Raw genomic sequence first — 10,158 nt, 5'->3', positions numbered from 1 at the left:
AGGTCCCTGTAGGGTGACTGAAGCTCTGTTGGCAAACTATGTGATCTCAGAGTTTCCCTGTGACCAGCTGGACTTCATGCCCTCCCCTTCCCTCCCCTCTTCTTCTTCTTTTCTTTTTTTTTAAGAGAAATTTTTGCTATAGGGCTCATATGTTTGTCAGAGACAGAGACAGAAAGCAAGAAATCACCCCCCAGGGGGGATGGCCATGCCGCAATCCCTTCTCCTCCATTCTCCTCTGGAGATCTTGGGTATGCACACACACGTGCTGGCATGAGTTTTAAGCCACCAGATGTGGGACTTGAACCACAGTTGACTAGGTGGAAATCTAGCGACGTAACCATTAGGCCATCTGTTAGCCTCTTTCTAAGAGCACTTGCTTAGTGGCCTCCTGCTAACTCCGTCTAGGGTAGGCTTCTTGGGGTGTCCCACCTGCGAGGGCTGAGGGCAGAGGTGTGCGGGAATCCTAAGCAAATCCAACATAAGACAGCAGTCAGCTAGGTCAAGTCCACTTTTTAATATTTTTACCATAATGCAAACAGGCATAAGTAGACTGTGAATTCCATAAAATTCGAAGATGAGAACTATACAGAAGAAGAGCATGCGGCGAACACAGCCTGGACAACCTCGCAGAGAGCGTGGGGTGGGCGTCAGTCCTCTGAGGAAGGTGCTGGAGCACATGGGACACTTGGCAGAGAGTAGCAGCATCGAGAGCTCAGAGGTAGGGGGGGACGTCCGAGTTTCCAACAGCGCGCGTGTGGTCAGATGGGACTGGGCTCTGCCCACCTCCACGCCTTCACCAGCCCCAGAACAGACACTTATGGGTACAGCAAAGCGGAGTGACCGACGCCGCTCGCTGGGCTTTCTGGGAAACCATTGCCGAGCCTGGATGGGTCTTACAATCACAAGGACGACACAATAACGCGACGGCAGAGGCAGAGTGCAGGGCACGGGAGGGGCTTAGACTCAGAGCGTGAGCACTGGGACTCAGTGGGCCTCATTCAGAAGCGACATCAATTACACAGCATCTTATGGAACTACCCATCCTTCTGGCTTGGGAGGGTGTGTGAGAACCATACTTCTCCTCCTCCCCAGAAATGCTGCAAGTCTTGGTTTGACAGCAGATAATGGAATAACCAACGGGCAGAAGAAAGCTGTCTGGCCCACTCCAGATCTACGATGAGAAGGGCAGCCGGGAGAGCTCCTGAGACTCCTCACGTCCAAGAGCACTGGATCTCAGCCCAGGGGCAGGAGGTGCTGGCCCTGGGGGGCCTGGGCAATGTCTGATGCCGTACTTGATTGTCACAATTGGTGGGAGACTACTACTGGCATCAAGCGAGCAGAGAGAGGCCACAGATGCTGCTCTGCATTCCACAATGCTCAGGACAGGCCCTTCGATGAAGAATCATCCATCCCCACAAGCCAACAGTGCCAAGGGTGACAGATCCTGGACTAGTGTCCTTGAACTCAGGAGTCAAGTCTGGGCACTTCCATGTCCTGGAGTCATTTTCTAAAAGGTCACGCGAAACTGTATTCTGGTGGATCTGTGCCTGCCTGCCAGGGCTACCTTGTTAATAACGAACTCAGTTTGGGATCAAATAGGCCCTGTTTGCCTGGAGCCATTCAGATAGTCCAGGACAAAAGCAACCACAGACATACGAAGGCATATGGACCCTGCACATCTCCCTCGCACAGGCTTTGATGAGCACCACCAGAAAACAGACGCTGCTTCCCATGGATGAGGGCCTTCCTGGGCCTCACGCTGGAGACATAGCAGTGGGGTGGGAGGAGGCAGCTTTCATCCTTGGGTCTTTTTTACCACCAGACAGGGACTGGTGACAGACCAAGGAGGGTGGATGTGAGAGGAAGAGGGAAGGCCAGGTCAGTATTGGCCCTTGTAGGCTAAGTTCATGTTCGTGGGGACTATCTGTGTTGTGTCCCTAGGAGGCAGGACCCTCCTTCAGTCTCTCAGATCCACTGTCTTCCACCCCAGCTCCTGGCTTTTAATTCCTGAGCCAAATAGGATGTTTGGACACAGGAGACTTGATGAAGTGTGGGAGGAGACAGAGTATAAAGGGGTGACATAGGAAGCTCAAGTCAGTATATCTTTCTCCTTGTCACCTGCTGGCACCTCAGACCGCCTTCTCAGACAGAGGGCTTGGAGGAGCCAGGGCACAGTGACAGGCTGCAGGTCTGGGACAGTGGAGATGGAAACCCACACTTACAACTGGCTGGCTTAAAACACAGTCGAGGTGCCCACAGCTCTCCCAGCATGAGTGGAAAGGCCGTGCTGGAGGCCAATGCTACAGGGGTGAAGGGGCCCTGATGTCTGGCTTGATCATCTTGGCAGGAACCATCTGCTCATGACTAAGGGCAAAGGACCTCTTCCTTATTTTGGGCTTAGGGCCTAACCTGACCTCCTTGGAAGCCTAAATCAGGTGGCCGCTAGGGGTGTGCCTGGCAAGGGAGCCCTGCTCTTAGGCTATTGGCCAGGGTCACTTTTCCTTTGGTGCACCTGGGCGTGGCTGGAACTTGGGAGATTCAGCCTGTAGACTCCGGGAGAAGCTAGCTATCCCGTCAGCACTGCAAACTCATCTTTCCTGAGTCCACGCTCCCTCAATGAGACCCCTTTCTCAGCTGCAGGCGGACTCTTGAATTTGCCCTTCATCCTCCCGCTCCACCACGATGGGATTGCAGGCCCTGCTGGTCAGCCCGTGGCATCTCTTTATAAGTAGATCTGCTTCTTTCCTCACTCGAGTCTCGGTTACAGTGATAACCCCCTCACAGCTCAATGGCCCACCTGTCCTCGTTCTGGCTGTGATCAGATCTTTTCTGAGCAGAATTTCAATCACTTTGATTTCCCCTTTGGAAAAAACACCCTTAAGGACTCCCTGCTGTCTATCAAACAAGTCCGAGTATCCTGTTGTGCCACTCACCTCTCCCCCTGCCTGGTCCCTGCCGATCTCCCCAGCGACCTCCCTACCCCTCTGCCCTCTCAGTCTCCCCAGTCCTGCCCTGCGGTACCCTACCTGCTCCCCAGCCATGCCTTTTCTCTCCTCCCATTTCCTGGAAAACTCGTCTTCCCAAATTCATCAACAAAATTCCACCTACTTCTCAAACCCCAGATGCTGATGGCACTTCCAAGAACAGCGTCTCTACTCACCAGATACTAACTTTGTGTAAGAAAAAAACCCCCATTTTGTTTAACCCTGCATCTTCCACAGTGCCTTCCACCTGGAGGAGGACATGTTATAAACTGGTGAGTGATTATAACAAAATTCGATAGCGTTGGGGCCAGGTACCATGAAAGTGGACACTGCCTCCTTAGTCCACCTTGTCATAAGAGGGGTGTGTGGACTCGGAAAGGTCAAGGAACCAGCCCGTCTGCGTCTGTATAAACGGGGGCAGAGTCTGGGTTTGGACTCCAGTTCATTTCCAAAAGTTCCATTTTGGTGGGTCTTAAATGTTCTCCTCCGAAGAGAGACACCTGGATCTCTCTCTCCAAGGAAACCGAGGGAAGTCCCTTCTCCTCCCAGGGAGTTTTAACCTATGCTACGCTTTCATAACACAGGTGTGATGATAGGAGAAAAACCCCATTTCAGCTCTTTTGTTTCCAGAATGTCTAATTCTTCCTGCTCAAACTCTGTTAGAACCTCAGTTTTGTAAAATGGGATTGGAGCTACTGCAGGCCAGTTCAAGGGGGCGAGGGAAATAAATGAGCCTCAACCCGAGAGCCCCCAAATACCCAGTCAACCAACTTCTGCTTCTCTTTTGGTAAACTGCATATTATATTTATTTTCTGCACTGGTTGCCGGCTACAGGACCTGAACTAAAACCCACCACAGGAGGGCAGCATTTACCCACCCTGGGTCTGTGCAAGGCCTACAAGACTCCATTCTCTGCTCTGATAGGTTACTTGATACAAGGAGGCTTTTTTGGTGTAAGATATCCCAGCAAATGAGAGAAACACATCAGACGGGTCAGTCTCAGCAGCTGTCTTCTAGCCAGGAATTGGGAAGCAGCTTGTGTTGGGATTGAAAGGTGTTTACTTAAAAAAAAAAAAATGCATCCTTCTTAGGAAGAAAGACAAATTCCAGCTATGTAATCACTTCTTTGGAGTCCCTGACAGATGAGATGTTCCTCTCTACTTGCTTGCTACTAGGAGGGCAGGGGCAGACAGGAAGTGGGTGCCGGCATGTAGCCCGTGCTCCTAAGTATTACTTGCAGATGGGAAAGCATTCGTGCATAAAGCTTGATTTGCAGAGCCAAGTGCTGACAGACAGTGGACACAGCGGTTTAGTCCCCGGGGGAATTAGTGACATCTTAGGAGGTGTCTTCCAAGGCTCAAGGGCTGGAGAGAAAGCCCCTGGGAGACAAGTTACCCATTTATTTCCCTCGCCTCCTTGAATTAGCCTGCGATAGGAGCTGGAATTCTGTTGCAGTTTTGAAAAAAGGGGTTTACAATGGGCTTCCCTCCGTGTTATAGAGTGTCATTGTGGGATGCGGACTCTATGTCCACGGGAGACTGAGCAGGAAGAAAGGGGATTAAAGGCAGGCCCAGGAGATTATTACTAGCACAAAGTCACACTCTGGTGCCAGGGGTAGGACACCATGGGGGCTGCCAGGGAGGGTGGAGAAGGATGAGACGTGGTCTGCCCTTTAGCTTTAAGGGTCTTGGGGCTGGACCCTTTGGGGTCTTGGTACCCTTGCCCTACAGCCCTTCCCAAGGGCTTTGGCATGCCTCCAAACCAAGCATCGAGGAAGCAATGCCCCTGCACAGTATACAAAGGAAAGCTGGCTTCTCTGTGCGACAAAACAAAACAGGACAGAACTGAACGCTTCCTTTCTGTCTCGAAAGACCCAGACCCATCCCCAAAGCTGTGGGTGGCACTGGGATTTCTTGACTCTCTCTAGGCACTGCCTGATACTGATTGTTAGTACTTAGGTATAGAAAGGGACCTCCTCCCTCTTTCACTCTGAGGGGGGAGCTCAGGAGGCTGCCTCCCAAGGAGAAACTGCATGGGCCCTAATTCCTCCTGAAGACCTTGCTGCCCAGTTCTGAACTAAGTGAGGATTATGTGTTTAGACAAAATTATTTTCACAGGTTGAAAAGTAGGGGGGTCAGTTTTAGAAGGCCTGGAGTGCGAGGGCCAGATTCTCCCCACCCCGAATTGTGGTTCCTATAGGAGAAGTCATGTGGGACCTCCTTACAGTATCCCCTTCCACCCTGATCCGCTTTTACTGGGGCTTGGGGGTACTTTATCTTCCCCCCCCTTGCACATCTATGCATGTGCCCTCTGGCATAAGAAAAAAAGTTTCCAGGTTCTAAAACATTTTGTAACTTAACCCATTCATATCCTAGGTTTATATGAGTAGGGGACACTGAGGACAGGAGGCTTATTCAAAGTCACCTGGTGGTTAAGTGGGAAGATCCTATTTCCTATGTCCGTTCTTACTTTTGGGCCTTACGCTGTGGCCGAATGAGGTGATCCTGGCTTGGTCAGGGAATTCAGAGAGGGGTTTTGTCCCATCCATTCGATGGGTTTGTTTCCCAGTGAGGTTAACTGGTGTCAGAATCTAAACACATCTAATTCTGTGACTCTACCTTTCATTAAGAGATTTTCTCACTTAGCCATCACTACCCCTTCCCCAGATGAAACAAACAAACAAACAAACAAACAAACAAAAAAGGCAATTAGGGGACTTCCAAGTATTTCAAGACACTTACACAGACCCTTCATTAGGGATGCATGAAGAATTTCTATGGACCAGGGACACGTTTCTTGGCACTGAGGTCCCCAACGAAAACCATAGACTCAGATCTGACATCAACACCTTGCACAGACAGAAGAGCAGACCCAGGCCCATCACACGCACGCGCGCGCACACACACACACACACACACACACACACACGACCAAAACATCCTCATAAAAAAGGATCAGGGACGATTTCAGTGGCCGAGGGACAGGCTCAGAAAATTTCTGGCCAGTGCCTGCAGCCTTTCCAGGGGAACGCAAGAGAACAAACTGTAATGGGAGAGACAACCACGTTCCAGTGGTTTCATGCACCGGTGACTCGCCCTTGTCAGCAAGGGATGGAGGGAGATGGAGTTTTGTAAGAGCCACTGCAGATTATGAAGGCATCGCATCGCAGCAGGAAAACTCGAGGAGAAAACCCAGGAGCGCCAAGGAAACCACTGAGGGAGTGAGAACCCAGAGGAGGAAAACCAGGACACAGCGACAGGACGAGAGGCAGAGCGGGCCATAGGGGCTCCCGTAGGAAAGTTCAGCAGTGTCTGTCCGCGCTTACAAAACCTGCAGCCGCCCCCACTGGAGCAGGAGCTCTGCCATCCCTCTGGGCGGGAGGATCCAGTTAGGAGCTGAAAACCCTGTTGGAGGAGAGGGAGGGAGGGAGGGAGGGAGTTAGTGTCCTAGGTAGGAGCAACTGACCCATTCTTCCAAGGGACTCAAGTGAAAACCACCTACACTCTGGGTTCCATTCTTCTGCAGCCCCAATGTCTTCAACAGGACCTGGTAAGTAGTTGGGGCTCATTTTGAATGAATAAATGCATGAATGCATGTGTGCTTGCTCAGCAACACAACTGGCCAGGAAGAGGCACATTTAAAAGGGCTCTTGGGCACCAGCAGGTGGTATAATGGTTGCATTGCTGGACTCCTATATTGTCGGCTGTGGTTCGAGTCCAGGACCCAGAAGTTCGTATGTATACATGCCCGGGATCCGGGGAGAGAATGGAGGAGGAGGAATTATGGTGTGGCTTTTCCCCCTGGGGGTGACTTCTTGCTTTCTCTCTGTCTCTCCAGTGAGTGTGTGCAATCTATAACAAAAATTTCTCAAATAAATAAATAAATAAATAAATGGGTTCTTGACAGTCAAAGGAGTGTTATCTTCAGAGCAATTTCATGTGCCTACTGAACACCAAAAAGTGTTTTCAAAACTGCAAAAGTCTTAAGTACAAAAGCATCCTTCAGACACCAATGTATGTTCCTCTGCCCCCAAGACTGTCAACTTTTTAAAAAAATTATTTATTGGGAACCAGCAGTTAGCGTAATGGCTATGTTGCTGGACTCCCACGTAGTCAATTGTGGTTCACGTCCCGGACCTGGTGGCTTAAAACTCACGCCGGGCGCGTGTGCGTGTGTGCCCAAGATCCCAAGAGGAGAATGGAGGAGAAGGGATTGCGGCATGACCATCCACCCTGGGGGGTGATTTCTTGTTTTCTGTCTCTATGTCTCTGTCTGTCTGGCGAGCGCACGCACCCTATAGTGAAAACCTCTCCTCCCCCCCAAAATTATTTATTTAATTTTATTTATTAATTCATTTATTTTAATTTGTCCAGAGAGAGAGAGGGGGAAAGTGAGAGAGCAAGCTGCCAGGTCTGGGACTCAAACTGTGGTCAGCCATGTGGGAGTGTCCAGCACCTTAACCACCACACCACCTGAGATTGTCATCTTAAGGGGAAGACAAAGAAGATACTGAGTTTAAGAGATGAGTATGGGGAGCCAATTCCCACATGGCTGACCATGGTTCAAGTCCTGAACTTGGCAGCTTGCTTTCTCACTCTCTCGCTCTCTAGTCAAAGTGAAGAATAATAATAAACAAATAAAATAAAATAAATATTAAAATAAGGGAGATGAGTATGGGGCCAGTCCTATGGTACAGTGCTTAAGTGCTATGTATTGGGAGCCTTATCTCACAGGGCGCACTGCAGTTCAAATCCTGTGTGAACATGTGTGCCCCAAATCCTGACAGGATGGAGAAATGGAGAAGGGATTGTGGTGCAGCCACATCCCATTGGGAGATGCTCTTTCTCTCTGGGGAGCACATATGCCCTTAGACAAAAAAAAAGAAATCCAAAAAAAGTATGTCATGTTATTGAAAAAGAGACGGCTGAATTCCTACCAGTTTAAGGTAAAGGGCATATGGGGGTGGTTTCCAGGCCTTTTGTGGTGGGCAGTGGGGGAGGGCACCAGGGTCACTGTCCAGCTTCAGGTGTCACAAGTGAAGGTTAAAATAGTGAGACTCAATCCCAGTCTCATGGTGTCTCAGACTGTTCCCAGCAATTTATAAAGCCGGAGTGACACTGTCAAAATCCTATCAGTTGTGATTTGCATCAATGTGGAGGCCTCCAGCGATTTGGGGCGCAGAAGCTGGTGTGAGGGCCAAAGGCAGTGAGTGGAGAGGAATACGACTTCCCAGAGGCAGGAGGCTCGGTCCACTAGGGGGTGTGGCATATGGAAGCTGCCATTCACAGCAGGGTTTCCACGCTTGAGCTAGGCTCTGAGTACCCTGGAAAGTCCACTAAAATGCAAACTGCTGGGGCCAGCAGGTGGTGTGGTGGTTAAGGTGGAGACTAACACATGGCCGAACACAGTTTGAGTCCTGGACCTGGTGGCTTAAAAATTACAGTGAGTGCATGTGTGTGCATACCTAAGATCCTAAAAGGAGAAGGGATTGCGGCATGGCCATCCTCCTGGGGGACGATTTCTTACTTTCCCTCTTGTTCTTGTCTCTCTCCAGCAGTGCACATGCCCTGCGGCAAAAACCTAAAAAATAAATAAATAAATAAACCAAATTGCTCCTGAGCCCTGACGCTCCAGTTTCTGATTCAGCGGATCTCACCAGCTTTGGGATGTGCATTTCTAACACATGCCCAGACGTGCTGATGCTGCTGTCCACACCTCTCCCCTGTGGAAAGCCAGACATCTCTGCCCAGGGGACCAGAAGGGGGGGCTCTGCTACCCTTGACCGAGGAGCGAGCGGCTTACTCATCGGTGTCTTTTTTGCTCTCTTCGATGAAGGCAATGGACTCAGATCTAAGGCGGTTGGTCACTTCATATGTTCTCAGGGTGACTCCGAAAATATCCTCGTGGTACCGGTTGTCATCCTGTGGACAAGAGCAGGCAGGAAACAGCCCTCAAATGCCAGACAGAGGCTTGTAAGGGGTGCAGACAGGGATGATGCCCCAAATGGACTTTGTATACCTGAAGAGGGGGGTTCCTAAAGAAAGGAGGTTGAACTCTGCGCCCTCAGGGCGGCTTCGGTCTCTGAGACTGTGTTTCAACAACTCTGCCCCCAGGGCAGGGGCCTCCTAGGCTGGCTAGGTCTCATCCTGAAACCGTGCTGGTTTGTGGATGTGAGGAGGCCCACTGGAAATCTCACCATTCTCCCCTTTCCTCCCTCCACTCTCTCCTGCAGATCTGGGCAAGGCCAGCTTTAGCGTGAGATGTCATGGCTCGTAGAGACCAGCACAGAGGAGAGGAAAGAAAAAGCGCCCACTTAGTTCTCAGGGAACACCCCACAGCTGCCCAAAGTGGAGACTTCTTGGGAACACCAGAGTTTGCCTGAAGAGGCGTATCTTTGATCAGTTTTGCCCCAAAACAAAGATAACATCCTCTGGAGCCTCAAGAAACACCATGGGTGACGACTGATTTATGGCATTTAATAATTTCAGAAGCTCAGGACCAGCAGGTGGCATAGTGGTTATGTTGATAGACTCCCACATGGCTGACCGTGGTTTGAGTCCCAGACCCAGCGGCTTGAAAATCACTCATGCGCGCGCGCGCGCGCGTATGAGCCCAAGATCCCAGGAGGAGAATGGAGGAAAAGGGATCGCAGTGTAGCCATCCCCCCAGGGGGGATGATTTCTCACTTTCCCTCTCACTGTCTTCTCTCTCTGGTGAGTGTAGGTACCCTTGGCAAAAACTTCTTAAAAAAAAAAAAAAGAATTCCAGAAGCTCTGGGAGCCCCACTGATGGCGTGGGTGGTCAAGAGTATTCTCAAAGGACAATGTCTCCGAGGATAAACAAGAGGAGGAGATGTCCCCGGACTGAGGGACAGTGGCTGTGAACACGCATGTGGCAGGCATGCTCAGGGATGCACTGGGTTAAATCCCAGCATCCCTGATCCCGAAGGTTTTGAAGAAAGCTGCCCATCCCCATCTGTAGAGTGGGTTCATGTGTAGCTGGGGCAGTTTTTCAACCCTATTCCGAAAAGCCCTGGGGAAGGTATGTAAGTGCCTTCTGAGGACCATGCTAAAGACACCATATACAGGACCCGCCCTCTCTCTGGAGCCATGGTACTTGTATCATATATATATATATATGTATTTTTCATATATATATATTTTTTTTTCACACA

The 10,158-nt window shown here is 50.4% G+C and overlaps 1 protein-coding gene across 1 annotated transcript in view; it reads right to left on the bottom strand.

Annotated features, from left to right (window-relative positions):
* Window positions 1-463: 463 nt before the first annotated feature.
* NOS1 (nitric oxide synthase 1) overlaps window positions 464-10,158 on the bottom strand; it is a 121,641-nt gene continuing 111,946 nt past the window's right edge. Inside the window, 5 exon segments of the mRNA XM_027773089.1 lie at window positions 464-6,021; window positions 6,024-6,103; window positions 6,106-6,388; window position 8,307; window positions 8,787-8,905. Of these exon segments, the coding sequence (XP_027628890.1) occupies window positions 5,971-6,021; window positions 6,024-6,103; window positions 6,106-6,388; window position 8,307; window positions 8,787-8,905 (534 nt within the window). The 3' untranslated portion in view covers window positions 464-5,970.

This window comes from Tupaia chinensis, unplaced genomic scaffold, assembly GCF_000334495.1.
Source record: "Tupaia chinensis unplaced genomic scaffold, TupChi_1.0 Scaffold000320_1, whole genome shotgun sequence".
NCBI classification, from domain to species: Eukaryota; Metazoa; Chordata; class Mammalia; order Scandentia; family Tupaiidae; genus Tupaia; species Tupaia belangeri.
Note: the sequence above shows the minus strand (reverse complement) of the source record. Positions and strands in the feature narration are given on the sequence as shown.